This window comes from Ornithodoros turicata, chromosome 7 (genome assembly GCF_037126465.1).
Source record: "Ornithodoros turicata isolate Travis chromosome 7, ASM3712646v1, whole genome shotgun sequence".
Taxonomy (NCBI): domain Eukaryota; kingdom Metazoa; phylum Arthropoda; class Arachnida; order Ixodida; family Argasidae; genus Ornithodoros; species Ornithodoros turicata.
In genome coordinates this window covers 12266524-12283725 of record NC_088207.1, presented here as the reverse complement: position 1 = coordinate 12283725, position 17202 = coordinate 12266524, and the positions used below count along the sequence as shown (strand labels likewise).

At 45.8% G+C, this 17202-nt stretch overlaps 1 protein-coding gene across 1 annotated transcript in view; it reads left to right on the top strand.

Annotated features, from left to right (window-relative positions):
• Window positions 1-17202, top strand: part of LOC135399541 (uncharacterized) — a 163152-nt gene that overhangs the window by 21357 nt on the left and 124593 nt on the right. Inside the window, exon 5 of the mRNA XM_064631283.1 lies at window positions 9062-9094. Within this exon, the coding sequence (XP_064487353.1) occupies window positions 9062-9094 (33 nt within the window). The remainder of the gene's footprint in view (window positions 1-9061; window positions 9095-17202) is intronic.

The window sequence follows — 17202 nt, the reverse complement described above, 5'->3', positions numbered from 1 at the left end:
CGCTGTGCCATGCACCGCTCAACACAACAAGTAAAAACAGAGCGTAAACGTTTTGTCGCCTATCCGGGTGGCATCATCAGTACAACAGAGGCCAAAGATGAGCACATCAGCCTATCTAAGAGGGAATCTTCCACATCCGATAGGGGGACACGGTATGTATCACAGGCTGAAGCATCACGCCTGATAAAGCAGGATTCTAAGAACTTTCTAGGGCCCCATCGCTATAGTCATGAGCAAAGGTTACTGCACCATCAAAATATATGTCGCTTAGGACAGCAGTGGTAGACTGATTCGGTCCTGTTTAGTTACGCTAAGGATTAGTAGCCCTGGCAACTGGCTCTTTTAGTCCCACATCTTTTGTCTATCTCGCCAATGTAGGTTGCATCACATTCTATGCACTCAACTTGATATGCACAGTCAAAATGCCTGATGGGCACAGTGCCCTCCAAATAGCGTATGAAATACGTTGGATGAAAGGAATGCGAACCACTGATTTGACTCCTTTGTTGTTGTTTTTGATTGTTCTCTGTTGGAGGGATGATGCCACCTGGATAGGCAATGAAACGTTTACTCTCTTTATTCTTAATTGTTGTGTTAAGCCAGTGTTCTGAGTAAAGGATTTTACATTATGAACTTTGTTTGAATGATGATTAGTGGCGAGTTTCATACCCTGGGCCACTACTCTTAACAATTGCTTGTGGTAGTGTGGTGAAATGGAATAACGAGCCTTGTAGACAATATACTTGGCAATATATTTATTTATCTCTCATAGGTTGAAGAACCCAGTGTGGTGTTACATAAAGGAGGGGCACGTAATCATACAAGACCGATCACCAAAAGGCCTTGCTTTTCACTAGATTAAAATGTGAAGCGATTGTAACATAAAAAATGCTGCATGGTGGCGATATGATAGGTTCTCCTCACGAGTTGTCGCCACGGTTACGGTTAGTTGAGAAACTGCATATCCAGGTAGCAGGATCAAATTTTAATTAGGCTACTTTAGCCAACACGCGAGCATAGAGCACAGTGTCAAAAGCCCTTACAAAATAAAAAGAATACTACATCTACGTGGACCCAGAAATCAAGACAGTTTGAAATGCTGTGAACGAATTCCACTACGTTAGTTTTGCCTGAATACCCTTTTCGAAAGCCATGCTGGAATGTAAAAAAAGAAATCGACAGACTCGACTTGGTTGACAACGTGGTAGTACATGATGTGATCCATTAGTTTACAGGGAACCCTAAAAAGTGGAGCTGGTTAATAGATAGAAGGAGCATAGTTGTCACCTCTTCTGAAGACAGGAATTAGCTTGAGACCTATGTCCTCGACTCGCACACATACTAAGAACCTTTGACACAGATTAACGTATCTTCATTCCAGCTCTTTCACTTTCAGATGTTCATCTCTGTTGAGTGGTCTGTCATTCTTGTAATACAGATTGGAATTGAAATGCAGGTGCATAAGGGATGCTCTGAAAGAAAAGCGTTTGGTTTTAGTCCTCTTAATGTTTCTGAAAACGAAAACAAGCTTCACGGTGACTATTCTTCTGAAATGAGCAATTCCAGGATGACAGCAAAAAAATATATCTCGCCATATCATTATATCCACCTGGCACTTCAACTGAGTAATGGCAGTTGAAGATGATGATGATTCAATTTAATGACGCATAAGCAACTCGGGCTATAGTGTGCCAAAACCATGGTAAAACTGTGATTTGTTAAATATCAGACGATTATACTAAAATAATATACTTTGTTGGTTGGTAAATTGAGATATAGACAAAAACATATGATAAAAATAAGCAATTGAAGAAAAGGCAATTGTTGGCTTTGTGTGACTGATGTCGAGTTTGCTACACTACGTGTTGAATAATATTGTACGCTGATACGCTGTAGCATATAAAGTACAATCATACACACGCTCAATATGTGGTGGATATGTGAAACCAATATACACATACTTACATTTCAAACTTTCTTGAAAAAGGCAGTCCAAGTGTGTCGGATTTGCCAGACTCTATACAAAGCCAGTAAGCACAGTGTGGAATGACTGATTCATCTTTCGAAGGCAGAGGTGCAGCTACCACGACGCTTCGTCATCTCAATGCTTCGGAGCGGCATAGCCTAGTAAGAAGCCATCAAAAGGATCTCATAAAGATAACTTGGTTGAAAAAGTGGAGGGTTCTGTGGGATATGTAAGAAAGCATACGCGTTACACAACAGCTACGAGAATGATCGACTGCACCTGCATGGTTTTCAGTACGTAGACTTGGAACTGAAAAATAAATGTGCTAACCTTGTTGATACTACTTTTCCGTCAGGACCACACGAGAGCACATTTGGTTTCTTTAGTTGAAGGTATCATCAGGTCCCTATGCTCCTTTGAGATGCAGCAGACAAAATTTCGCTGCGAGTGACTGCCGTTGTGGTTCGTCGCTTCGCAGCAGATCAAGAACAGTACACCACAACGATAGGTGAAACGTTCAGAATATGGTGACCAACTCCAACACCAACCCAATGACCCGAACAAAGAGGATGAACCGGGAGTCACACAAGTTCGCAGTTCGCAAGCTCGGCATACGGCATCCATTACAGGTGACCGGATACGGAAGCATGTATCGAACGCCGTGTACAGATTGAAAAGAAAATCGTAGAAACTGTTGCAGGTGATAAATGCAGGGTATATTTTTCTTTTTGAGGCTCTGTAACAAAAACATATTAACGTAGAAATGCCATTTCATGAAGGAAATTGACAGATATTGCGTGACCACGTGACGCGTTTGAGCCAATTGTGGGTGTTGCGAGTGGCCCCCGTGTTGACGTCATCTTGATGGTGGGCCGGGGTGGATATTCTATATAAACGTATGTTTTCTCGGTTTGACGCTAGGCGTGCTGCACTCGGATGAAGTCGAATGTTTAAAATTCGAGTTTAGAGAATCCGTGGGGTTTTAATGCGTGAATTTTCGCATGGAGAGTCCTTGTTGGGTGCTTTATCGACTACAGGTACGAAAGAGCTCCCACAGTTTCTGGTCAGAGTCCCTTTAAAATAGCGGCAAGGCCGTCTTGGCTTGCGTCAGTGTGAATCTGTGTTTCGGCAGTCTGTGAATAGTGAGCCAGAACGGGACGCTCAACAATCTTTTTTTTTTTTTCCTTCAGAGTAGTGAAAGCGATTTCACGTTCAGTAGTCTACTCCCAAGCGGTATTCTTGTATGTTAATGTGATTAGAGGCAATGCGATATTCGCGTATCCTTTTACGAATCACCTGTAGTGTTCAGTAAGTCCCAAAAAACTGTGGCACACCATGGACGTCCGTGGGCCGTCGGTAGTTACGGATGCTTGCAGCCTTTAAATGCCCAGGTCTTATGCCCTGCGCGGACACCTGGTAGCCCAAATAATGAAACTGGTCTTGAAGGAAGTAGTACTTGCTCAGGCGAGGCGTCAGCCCAGCGTCTTTCAAAGCACGAAGCACTTTGTCAAGGGACTCAAGACCCTCAGTGACTGTTACCGACGGGATAGGAACGTCATCCATGTAGGCCGTCGCTACTGAGTAACGCAGTGGACCCAAGACGGCATTGATCAGTTTCTAGAAGACTACAGAGGCATTGGTGAGCTCGAATGGCATCTAGACAAATTCGTATTGACCGTCAGGAGTAACGAACGCTGTTTTGTGTTGAGAGTTCTTAGCTATCGGTATTTGGTAGTACCCGAATGCTTAGACCAGACTAGTGAAGTAACAGTGACCTCTCAACCTGTCTAGCTGGTCATCCATTGGTGGTAATGGATAACGGTAAGGTTTCGTGACACTGGTCAGGGCTCGAAAGTTAATGCGCGACCTTGGTTCTCCAGTTTTCTTTCGCACGAGTAAAACGACTGGAGTAGGCAGAGTTAGAGTCTACAGCAATTCCAGCATTCTTTAGGTCATCCACTAGGTTCCAGACCTTCTCTAGTTCTGAATACTACGTGCGGCCGAAAAGTCACTAGAACATCGTTAGTTCGATCTATGTGCCTTTCTGTGAACTTTGTGAAGCCCAGTTCGGTAAGAGTAGTGGCGAACCAGTTGCAGTACTCGCCAAGAATTTGGAGAAGGTTCTCACGATCTTCTTCCGAAATGGCTTCTCGAATATTAACGGTTGACGGGTTAATAGACGTGATTTCTCTTTCTTCGGTCGACGTATATGACGACATGATGCTTCTTCAATGCAAGAGCATCCCCGAACAACTCATTCCTTAGCTTGAAAACTAATGTAATGAGAAGAGACGTTTACAACGGGTACTCACGTTGAGCCATCATCTTCCACACTCACTACGCATTGGGGATTGCTGTGCTCACGGCACAGTTGCGGTCTGGATTGCGCCTCGATGAAGAAACTGCCTGGTGGGGTGTCTCCTGGTACCGAAAGATATACGAATCCAACGCTGTCTCAAGGAATAACTAGCCTCGGAAGATCACATGCTCACTCGTCGCTGAGGCAAATCAAGTATCTTTATATCCAGAAGTGAAGCATCCGCGCCATCATCGTCCGTGATCGGCTCCTCGAAAACTCAGCAGTATTTCTGCGACGCACCACTGTTATGTGCTTTTGCTCAGTAAACGGCTGTCCCACAAGAATCGTCATCTGGTACAATGTACAATTCGACGTCGGCCGTAGTTTGGCCTATCTTGACAGTCGCTCTGGCTTGACCCACTGGGACTACCTGGCCTGACCCGTATCGACAGATGGAACAAGGTTTCAGTAGCTTTTGGTACGCCAGTTGAATCGATGAAGAAAGAAGGAAGTCACTGGAAAGGTTAGCCAGCAGTATGACTCGAACCCACACCTTCTGGATTACCGGTCCAGGGCTCCACCAGTTGAGCTAAGCTAACACACCTCTACAGCACACCTTCATTCAGAACATACCTTCTGAACACGCCTTCATTAATTTATAGGCACTTGAGGCTGTGTATACATTTGTCCCTTCTATGTGTTCGAGCCTCAGAACACGTAGCCATCAATTGCCATCAAGTTGAATCGATGTTTCATCCGACTGTCGCAGTGTAACGCATTGACTGCAAAAATCCAAGTACCCTTGAATTACGTTTACCGTTTACTTTCGCGTCCATGAAATACATGCCATTATTTATCTGAGGATCTGTTCCTTCCGGAACGCACACAGTATCTGACTTTTTAGCTTGTACACGGCTGTGACAGTCTGACGCTGCATGACCAGTCTTCTTACTGTTTATGCATCGTAGTCGTTTCTAAGGTTGTGGACAATCTGAGAAAATATGACCAAGCTCATTACAGTTGTAACATCGTAGTCCCTTATTTCCACCGTCCTTCTTCAAAGTGTCATCTTTCTTGTCACTTTTTGCCACCTGAGGCCCTGCACAATGTCGAGCTACGGAATGCTGTATTGATGAAATTCGGTCACCAATGCGTTTCAGCGCGCACAATAAGTCCTTAGTGGACGTGAACGTAGCCGAACCCAGTGCTCGAGCATAATATTCATCGCCAATGCCACCGATTATGTACTCCACAGCAAACGGTATCTCCCAGCATGCAACGTCGACACTTCGTTAGCTTATCGTAGTAATACTGCTCAATTGAGTCGTTCTTCTGTTTTCTTCTGGATTCCATGTCGGGGAATCGGCGATGGCTGCTCACCCTGTCGGGAAAAGCCTTTAGCACAGCTTCTTTCCATTCGGTCCAAGTTCTGTATATGAGGTGGGAACACCCTCATGCCACGTCTTCGCCGCTCCATTGAGCAATAATGCGTAGCAACAAGTCTGCTTGTCATTCCACCCGTGAGCAGATGCCAAATCATCCACTCTTGCTATCCACTCCTTCGCGGACATCAGGGCGTTGTCGGTGGGGTTGAACGCAGGTAGAAGTTTTGCACTCTCCCTTGATATGTGAGGAGCACGAGGATCGGGTTGCACTATAGAGTCACTAAAAAGGGGTACAGAGTATCGCATTCCTTTTCCGCGCCGGAGCCGCCGTTCAGTGTCCACGATTGGGCCGATCGTATCACGTGGTTTCTTCTTCCAAGAATCCATGTTGAACCCGTCCATGTTGAGTCCCCTCTATCGAAAACCGCTTTTCTCGGTTGCGAGCTGGCTCGACTGCGCGCAGTTCTCCGTCGAAGAAGGGGGGGATTGGCGTCCCGTTGCTAGGCGAAGCAGCTTCGACAGTCCCAAGATGGCGAAATCGCTCGTCGGCGTGGCTCATTGTCGCTACTCTGCTCCCAATTTAGTGACTCTAGGTTGCACCGTCTGGGAAGCCTAAAAAGTCATGACTTCTCTCAAGGCTGTCTCTACAGCGGCCTTCATAATCATGTCGAAACCGGAAGCTTGTAGTTCGGAGCTTACTGTGCGCCTTGCTGGTGTTGCATCTGGTGTGCTCGAGGCCCTGTCGCTAGTAGATAGGCTAGCGCCAGAGTCTTCCACCAGGGCTCGACGTACCATTTCATCCTTTGTGTCTTGGCATTGCAGTCACTATTTATCGCTGGGCGTAAAGATTGCTCACCGCGAGTGGTCGGTCACCAATCCAACCCCACTTCTGAAATGTAGCCGAGTTGTCGCTGTGGAAATGCCAAATCACTCATTAAGGAGTGAAACACACAAAGCGGTTTATTACAACCCAGCACAAAACGTGTGACAGCATGAGTCGAAAGTAGGTGCTCTTGCACGTTCTTGCACAATACTTCCAGGGTTGCCCAGTTGGCCCCCGTGTTTACGCTGAGGCCTGCATATTCCACAGAAGAGTGCTGGGGTTCCTATACTGGCAGGGCCGGCAAGTGCCTCTACGATAAACTTTTCGTGGACACTCTAGCAATGTCAAAAAGAAATCAAGTGCTTCTGAACTTTTTAAACGTCTGGAGGCCTGTTCAGGTTGTTCGGCAGACCTTCCCGGAACCCTCCTACAAGGACATTCTGTCCCGCACTCTACTAGAATCCTCCATGACAGCAACCAGAAAAGTGTGTGCAAGCCAACCTTGCTCCCAGAAGGGTTGGTCACTCTCTTTCGGACTTGTAGGTATTTAGAGTATTGCATTTAAGATGCTGTATTTAAATACTATTTCTGGTATCTTGTTATTTTACTCAATACTTTTTCGGGGGGAGTATTCGTGCTCCATTTGAAATACATTTTGTGGTATCTTATACACTGTCTCTTATACACTGTTATACACACAATGCTCGCTTTTGGATCGCATCTCAGGTTTCCATTTTCTCTCTCTTTCTCTCTCCATTGGCATGCTCGCTCTTCGGGAATTTCCGTTACGACCCCGTACATTGACCTCTCTGGAAAACCCGAATTCAAGAACAACGGTTTTATGACATGTGCCTTGCAGCTTCAGCAGAGTTCTGACTTAAATATCTCCTCTGGCTCTGGCCTTCTAGGACACCCCTGGTTGACAAGCTTCTACTCTTTGGAATGTATGACGACTTGGTCAGTGACTGCCAACGAAAGAGGCGCGTTCACTGCCTTGGCCAAACCACTGGACGCTTTCCGAATATGTTTCGGAAACCGATAATAATATTTCCATCAAACGCAAGCTTTGCTTACCGAAGAAGATGCTGCTTTCGCTCTCATTAACCACGTTACCCCGGGATAACATATATTATCCTCGCTAATTCAACACGACAGACTCAAACACCATTTTGCTACACTTCCTTAGTTTGTAACCTTGTACTCTCGACAAGGTTTTGTGTTGCATTTTCTCTTTTCTTATTCTTAGTTTATTTGCTCTTATTATATTTTTCATCATCTTTTCGCATGTTCGTTGAGACAGCATGAATTTATATCCTTTGGATACCACACGTTTCCTCGTGCAGTTTGCAACGCTCTCATTGACCGTTAACAGGTTCGTGTTACGTGCATCATATTCACTTTCGCCGAGACGCCGAAGTGTACTCTACTATTTTCTTTTTACCCTGTCTCCCTGGCGTATGAAAACTTCATATCTGGTTCTTGAGTCTGTCGTGTGTTCTACTAGTGCTGTGGTTTGCCTCAAACTCAAGGCAATGTTAACGTCATCAAGCCAACACTAGCTAGCCTGCCTGGTATATTCACTTATACATTGTCGCGATTTTGAGTGTTACAAGCGAAGTATCGATCGAAAATGCCCTTAGAGACCGCGCTTCTGAAGAGATCTATACGAGGCAGCACTTACCGCCGGTTCAGAAAGACAAAAATACATCACACAACTGTCAATTTCGTTTGTGCCTCACGAGCTTCAGTATCCCCAAGGGTAACCGATAACACTGCAGATAACGTCGTGCTCTGTAATCCTGTAGGACACCTCGCGTTCTCGTGAGATACGTATTCGTACTCTGACGACTAATAGTAACAACGAAACTATCATCTCATCACTTTTCAAGAAATATTTCCGTTTCTGACAACTGTATTTATACGTAAGACGACGATAAAACCTGAGACACGGAACAGAAAGAGACAGCACGACAGAACGTGTCGTGTTGTCTTTTTCTGTTCCGTGTCTCAGGTTTTATCGTCGTTTTACAATGTACCAGCTCGCCTGCACCCTTGTACTTCTACCATTGGTAGTTATACATGTTGCATAATCTGATAGTTGAGAGGTAGTAGCTCGTAGTTCTCTCGTATAGAGGTAGTTCTCGTGCTGCAAAAATATCTAGCGGGCGTATGCATAAATTCTCTTGCCACATTATAGTGCCCTGATGCTACTTGCAAAATAGATGTTTTGTTGCTAACGAATTAGCTCGTTGCTTATTTACATGGATATATGGGCACTACTTAGTTTATGACTGTTGCCATTTACATTTTCCTTGTGATGACCCTCGAACGTGGTGGCTTCAGCGCGTCACTCACTGGAAGGTCCCATTGACGAAGTGACTGATCCAAGCGCGAATATTTTCCATCTGACAGCTGTATCACTGATACACGATACAATGGAAATCGTTTAACATCAGTGGATGAATAATGCGTAGTTGAGGGCATTTTACCAATAGAGGAAAATGCCCGGTCATAGGTCGAAACGTTGACAACAGTGTGCTCACGTGCAAGCAGCAGAATACGCGTAACGAGATTTTTCTTCCTTTCAGACACCGTCTTGGACACAGCAACGGAGAAGACAGGTGCGATAATAGAAATATTGATTTTCTTCAACATCTTCTCTTTTAATTAAATACCGAACGCAAAGAAAAATGTATCAGAGGGATAGGGACATGGAGCGACAGGGACGCTGCATACACCAGTAGGACGACGACGACGATCGGAGACGATAGCAAGGGTGCGTTCCAAAACAAACCCTCGAGTCGAGTAGGTCACATGACCGAGTTCTACCATGTGACCACAGAGTACGGGCCCGGTCGAGTAGCTTTGGGAACGCATGGGGGACTCCGATCGAGTTAAGATGGAGGCCGGTGTCGGCACCGCTCTCATCTCGCGCGCGTCAGATTTATTTTACAGAGCGACGATAACGGCGACTGGGAATGTATTGTGAGCCGTTTACAGGAGCCACCATGCCCCGTCGGACATAGTTGAACTCTGTCTTGTCGGCCCAGGGGACATTTGGCTTTTTCAGCACTTTGTGTATGTAGTTATACTGACTGTACAGTTACATTCAGAGATTGCTTGTCTGGTGGCATTTCTTCCAAGACACTGCAGAATTATTCTTAAGCCACTCTATTGGAGAATGAAAGGGAAAGGCAGCTGACATTGTCGTTATTTATTTGTTAATTTTTTGTGGGGTGGAAGTTTTCACGTACCATTAGCTACCCCAAATGCATGAAGTGGTATACATCCCGTTGCATTTGGTAGTCAAAAGAAATAAAAAAAGAAAAATGTGAACATCATGACGACAGAAGATGAAAAATACAAAAGGTGGAAGCTGCTGGTTGGAATCTTGGAACTGAGGTAGTGGTTTGGGTCACGGAAATGTCCGCGGCGTCGGAGTCGAATTTGAGCTGAACGGCTGAAACAAAAAACGTAATCAGAGCGCCATGAAGCGGTTCTGATAGTACACGTATCGCGCAAAAGCCTCCTGTTTCATTCATCCTGAAAGAAGTCTGAGCTCTGGCAAAAAGACTGGAAATTCGTGACAGAGTGCTGTCGTGTTGTCCCTTCCTTACACAGCTCAGAATTTATCCAAGTTCCACCCAAGCATTTATCCACCAGCTAGCCTGCGCCTACGGTACACATTTTATCTGAAACCTGTTCACATGAACGTACCGACAAACCACCTTACAACTGTAAAGGTAACATTCCATTTAAACTCCCATTTCCGACACACGCACACAAAAGTAATAATAATAATAATGGTCAGTAATAGCCCTTGCTCCTAATATAGTTTTGAACGTTTCACATAGAAATGCGCACCAGCGAGACTGTCCTGGGAAATGTATCCAGCTCACATGTGTTTGGGCGTTCGCCTGGTCCTCGAAAACCATGTCGCACAATCCGCATCCGGAGAGTGTTGCCATTTCGGTGTCCAGTTGTGTATTGATAACCCGTCGTGGAGGTAGAGGCTTTTCGACAACCACACGTTCAGCTGGTTTCGATACCGCGCTTTAGCGGAAAAGAGCAGACGACAAAAGCATGACGTCATTACTCTAGCGAACCTTCCCTTACCGGCCTTCGGAGGAGAGTTGAATCGAGTTAACTCTCTGGTTACTCCACCTTGTTTTGGAACGCGGGTAGTGACGTCATCGAGTTACTCAACCCGGTTTTGGAACGGCGCTTCGGGTAGAGAGCTACTCCCGAGTTGACTCGAGTAGGTTTTGGAACGCACCCCAAATCGCTGTCGTTTTGCACGGCATTTCCCGGCACGCCCTGCCCGGGCGCGCGCTGCTCCCTGGAACTTTCTGAAATGGCCTATTGGAGTCAAAACTGCAACACATATAATGAACAGCTTAAATACATGGTTGGGGGCTTCTGTCCTGACACCCTTATTCAAAATGATGCCTACGTAGAATTAAACTCCAGATGGTCGAGGTAACTGGGGCCCTATTCTCGTCAAAAGCTATAGACCTGATTACTTTCTCTAAGGCAGCGTTCACACGGGGCAACTTTTTCCAGCAACTACGAGCAACTTTGGAGTTGCTGTCAGCCGGCAACCTCCAGCAACTCGAGTTGCTCAGAGTTGCTGCGAATCGCTCGCCGACCGAAAACTTGAGAAGTTGCTCGTGCACCGGCCAATCAGTGAGGGGAGCATTGCCACGTGATTCCCGATGGCGTTGTGGATTTCGTTCGTGGATTCATGGTTTCAAATCCTGCAGGTCCAGCTGAGATAACGTTTTTCTTTTTTGACGAACTTCACGAAAACATATCAGTTGCCATTTCTGGAAGGTAATAATGATCTATTGGGGCAATAAAACTGACTGAAATTTGATAAAGAGCAGCTAAAGAAAAGATTCCAACAGTTGGATTCGAACCCACATTCTCCGGTCGCCATAAGGTTGCTTGTGGGTGGAGCTACAGAGTTGCTACGTGTGAACGAGTACTCGAAATTGCTCGAAAGACGTTGGTTTGAGTTGCTTAGAGTTGCTGGGAAAAGTTGCCCCGTGTGAACGCCGGCTAAGCTGTCATTGGTATCCAAACCGAGAAGGCGTGAACAATATGAATGAAACGTCACGCGCAGTCAACCAATGCTCAAGCGTTTACGCATGGGATTGTGTTGTAGCAGGGAACCGCATCATGAGAACGACCTTGAGGAGGGTAACATATCCTTAAAGGGACAGTCCGGGACAACCGGAGGTTGATTTTTTCCAATTGTCACGGAAGCTTACATGCTGGGTGGAAAGTTTCAGCTCACAAAACGGCGTAGTTTTCGAGACGAATAAAAAAAGACTCCTCTGAAGACATCCGGTTTCGTTTTTCTCCCTCGCATACTCCTTGCCCCAAGGATCCTCTATGTACGTCAGCCGTCACGTGAGTATGACGTCCCCAATGGACAAAGTGGAGCGGAGGACTGCGCCGTTGCTGGGAATGCAGAGAGGTGTTTTTGTCTATGAGTGTACTGAACAGAAGGCTACGTCGTGATCCCTGTGTTTACATTGACGCTACTCTGCATTTTAGTCTACATAATGCGTGATTGCTACTCAAAAATATCATAATGGACAAATGCTAGCACGCAACAATCAACTATCGCGCAAACAGGCATGTGCAAGTCACGTGCGGCATTGCTCTTATGCACGTCACGCGAGAGCTCGCTGCGGCTTTTACTCGGGACCAACTGCGGCATAGAAAAATGTCGAATATAAATCGTGCGATACGATTTCTTCTGAAATATTTTGCACAGTTGTTGTGAGGAGTATTAGAAATTATAAGGCGGTGTTTCCCAGACCTATGTTTTCGACCGGACTGTCACTTTAAGAGCTTCTTGTCGTGACCGGGTCCCGTACCGGAACGAGGCATCTTTGAACAGAAATCGTGAGGAACCTTTAAATTCGTATTATATAATCATATCTGTGGTGTGCTTTCGGAAAGGTCTTCGGCAGTTCTGCAACATAAAATAATGCAATAATGGCGCGAATGATACTAGTGCAGACGTTTTCTTGATGGCGCTTGCGTTCTCGAGTGGGAAATAACCATGAATATGATCTATTTAAATGAAAATTGAATTGTTGTTGGAATGGCAGTTTATGTGTCACGATCACTGCAAGCAGATATTTCAGCAAAAGCTTTCGATGTAACCATGCTTGTAGCGGTCGATTATCTTTTCCTGTTAAACGTGATCTCAGAGGTGACAGCCGGCGTCAAAACTACGTTCCCAATGTTAATGAGCTCGCGCCTTGGTTCTTGAGACGAAACGCAAAAGCACATTCCAAAACCGTTCCTATTGGTCGAGCCACAGACTGTTTCCGGTAGCCAATTCAAAGACAAATTGTAGTTCTCTTGTTGGCTTGTAGCGGTACTTGCAAGCACAAAAAGTGCATATACTGTATAGAGGTGTCGCGAACTTTTTTCGAACCGCAATGTTCGACGTCGAACCCGGGGGTTCGAACGGTTCGACGAACCTTCGAATTTTTCCTGCTGTTCGCAGGGGTTCGCAACGGTTCGACTCAATTTAAAAGCAAGAATTTGCGAAAGGCTATTTGAAAAACAACTAGAGACATCTGCGCATCTGCACTGCAGCGCCGCATAGAGTCCGCGTGAAACGCAACGAAAACACGAGACACAGACAGCCAACGCAGCTTACAAGACGGATGCCCTTTGACGACCGGCGCCAATGAGGCAACGGCGCCAATGGCAAAGACGCTTGTCCCAGCGTTTGCCGCTGTCGTCGTACTTACTTGCTTGGTCCACGGCTTCGACATGAATTCTTCTGATGACATCGACGACATCATATTCTTGTGAGTATCACCTTTGATCCGCAACAAGTGATAATAGGGAGGCCCATGAAAGCAAGGGGGAAAACGCGCGCGGACGCCTTGCGTACTTTTACTGGTAAGACTCGAGATACAGGTTGTCAGGAACAAAAGTTAATCATTCGCGTTGTCCAATGAGTGTAAATTAGGAACTGCACACCTACTTGAGACTGTCTCATTTTAATGCGCACGCAGCCCTCCTGCGCAGGGAAACGAAACCCACCACACCATCTTGTTCCTTTTTACCGAGGTAGATAAGTCACTCATGAAATAGTCTCATTATTTGTGTCACGCTGCCCACCATCATATGGTGGTGCAAATCAAGCTATTGTATGTTCCTCGACCGTGGCCAGCTTTCGCGGCAATGCTCGGGTTCGGGCCTCATTGGTTTGACATCTGTCTCTTCGCATAGTCACTCCATGTCGAAATTAAATAAATTAGCGAGATGACGTCGTTGGACTTGTTGTCCTACACCAGGGCCTTTTGAGAATACAGCCACAGTCTGACATCCCTGTACATCACTTTACAGGGAGGACTCAAGTGTCACCATTGAAAGTGTGGAAAGTTGTTTTAGAGACTCTTTCGTCACCAGTCCAGATGCTGCGGCTGACCATATCTATTTTACGTCCGGTACAGAGCAGTCAGTTTCACAAATTCCAGGTAAGCACAATGTATTCTTGTTTGTGCTACAGCTGTGTGAAATGATCTGATGGCGCCATCATCATGTCTTCCTGCTTAGCCTTTACCAGACACCTGCTTCTGGGTCTTCTTTACCTGAACTGCAATACGGCAGTGGTCAGAAAACTCGAGATATTAATGGGGAACAATTCAGCGGCGTCTCTATTACTGGGATTATCAGGTCATTCCTTGTCCCTGTCCGCCTTTCTTAACTACTGCCGTATCTTCACAGATCCTCGACACGAGGATCCCTGTGTAGTTGATTGTCTGCATCAGAGCAACCTTCCAGCATGGTCTTTACCTGCCATACTGCATTTCATGCAAATTTGAAAGCGGATAGGAACATTCACATGTTTTTGATGCATAAATGTTAAAGAAACCTACATCAGCTGCATAATTTGTATGCTGGCTTTCTCTTGAGCACCGTTATTAACGTGTCTCGTGTGTTTGATTGTGTTACTCACTTAGTCACGAATATGGTTCTTGTTTCGCTTATCAGATGGGGCTTACCACGGGGATTCGTCGATAGGAGAAACATATGCAAGCTTGATTGAGGAACTTATCGATGATGGTGAGAGTCAGGCCGCACCGAGGAAAGAATCGACCAGGAGGTCTGCTGCATGGGATCACTTCAAAAAAAGTGCGAACGACCCACTTGTAGGAATTTGTGTGCATTGCAGAAAGACTGTGCGCCTCGCAAAAAAAGGAGGGTACACAAGGTCAGGAACAACAGCTTTGCACAGGCACGTAAGACGACATCATCCTAACCTCTTCCCAAGAAAGGCACCTGCCACATCAACACCACATTCGAGCCCAGGAAAGGCACAGGTCAAAGAGGCATCTTCCAGTTCACAACAGTTAACACTTCCAGAGTCCCTCGAAAGGAAGAAAATGTGGCAGTCTGACCACCCCATGACACTTGCTCACAACATGCGGCTTGCTGAGTTCATTGCAATGGGCATGAAACCATTTTCGGTATGAAAGGAACCCGCATTCTTGAACCTCGTGGCATTCTGTGTGCCTAAGTGGAGGATACCTGGAAGGAACTATTTTGCGTCATGTACCATCCCTGCACTTGAGCACACCATCAAGGAAGTGCTGAGGGGACTTCTCCAGAAATGTGTAGGTGTAGAGGTTCATCTCACCACTGACATCTGGTCCAGCTGCCAGGTGAACGACTACATGTGTGTTTCAGCACATTGGGTGGTACACAAAGATCGCACTGGACTTGAGAGGTGTGAAGCAGTCCTAGATATGTCTGGGTTTGGCAGTCTCACACAGCAGACAACATAGGAACACAGTTGCAAAACGTCATTGAAAACTGGCTTCCTCCACTTGGTTTGCAAGTAGGCATGGTGGCAACAGACAATGCACAAAATGTGGTCAGAGCCCTCAGGGAGCAAAGCATAAAGCGTGTACCCTGCATTGCACATTGCCTCAACCTGGTTGTGAAGGGAGCACTCTCCAAGTTAGGGGAACAAGCTGAAAAAACTCTGAAAACTACTCGAGCCATGTGTGGCCACTTTCGACACTCTGCTTCTGCCCAAGCGAAGCTGAAGGAAATTCAGCACCAACAGAAACTGCCACTTCATCAACTGACACAGGATGTTCCAACCCGTTGGAATAGTACCTACTACATGGCAGCGCGCATGTGTGAGCAGAGACGAGCTGTAACAGAGTATTTTGAGGACTCAATGGAGTACTACCTCACTCCACAACAGTGGGCATTCCTCAACTCAATGGTTAAGGTTCTGCAACCATTTGAAGAAGTAACAAAACTGCTGTCTGCAGACGCTGCTACATTGAGCCAAGTTCTCCCGCAACTCGCTTTCATCGACAAGATGCTTGTCAGCATTCTAGGCACTGCAGAGGAGGGTACAGCCACGCACAGTTTGGCTTCAGGGCTTCTAAGCGAACTTCGCACAAACCGGCATCTAGTAACAGTGAGAGGAGAATTGGTGTACGCCACTGCAAGCTTTTTGGATCCCCGTTTCAGGGACACATTTGAGAACTACGTTCCTGAAAGAAATGCAACGCGAGACAAAGTGCTAGATGAACTTTACCATCGGCTGGTTCAGGAATATAACACAAAGAATAAGAGGAGTACTGCTTGTGAGAGTCCGGCTTCTACATGTGTCCATACAGGAGCGTCTGAGAAACCTGCCTCAGAGTCATCCAGCTTGTGGCTTGCACACTCCGCCAAAATGGGTCTAACACTAGGAAGTGGAGGTCAGCCTCGTGTTCACGTACAAAAGAAAGGCGAGGCAGTTGTAAAAGCAGAGCTGGATTCCTACACTTGGGACACTGACATCAACTTTGATCTTCAAGGGGATCCCCTGAAGTACTGGGCAAAGAGACTGCACTGTTGGCCATCACTTTCAGTAGTTGCAGTGACATACCTGGCTTGCCCTCCTACCAGTGTCTATTCTGAACGGGCATTCAGTGCAGCTGGAGCAACCGTTACTGAAAGGAGAAGTAGGCTCACACCCAGGAATGTCAACATGCTCTCGTTTATAAGGATGAACAGAACCCTCATCCCAAAGGACTTTAATGTGCCACCAGAAGATGGCATCATGGACAAAGATGATACCACTGTTGATGAAGTACCCTTTTTGAAACGTGTTGTTTGTGATGACTAAATGCAAGTGAAAGAACATTTGTTTGGGTGGTAAAGAAAAAAAAAGTGTTGCTGTTGGAGAAAGAAAGTGCAGTATTTGTTAAAGCAAACATTGCTGTCACATGTTTCGTACAACTTGAGCGTGATATTTTTGTATATGTTGTTTAATTTGTCCAAAAAGACGTGTTTTGTCAAAATTGTATCAGTGGAGAGACTAACTTGTTTACAGGGTAGCCACCATAGTGTGTGAATTTGTGTAGCCCGTTGTTCCTGCGGAAGTAATTCTGCCGCAACATTATGTCGCAGTTGCTGCGTTTCCAGCTGTATTTTCTAGTCAAGTAATGCATATACTATATGATAGCACTAATCCTAGGCTACCTTTACTTTACCTGTATTACTGCCATGCCTGAGTTTTGTGGTAAATAAATTTAATCCTGACAGAAATGGGTCTGTACCTCGGGGAACCAGTAAGGTGATTGACGCCATCAGTGCCAAACGTGGGTGAATATGAAAGTGTACTCTGACCAGTTCACAGCACTAGCAATTAACCTCACATACTGCTAGAGTGTGGTAGGTCTAC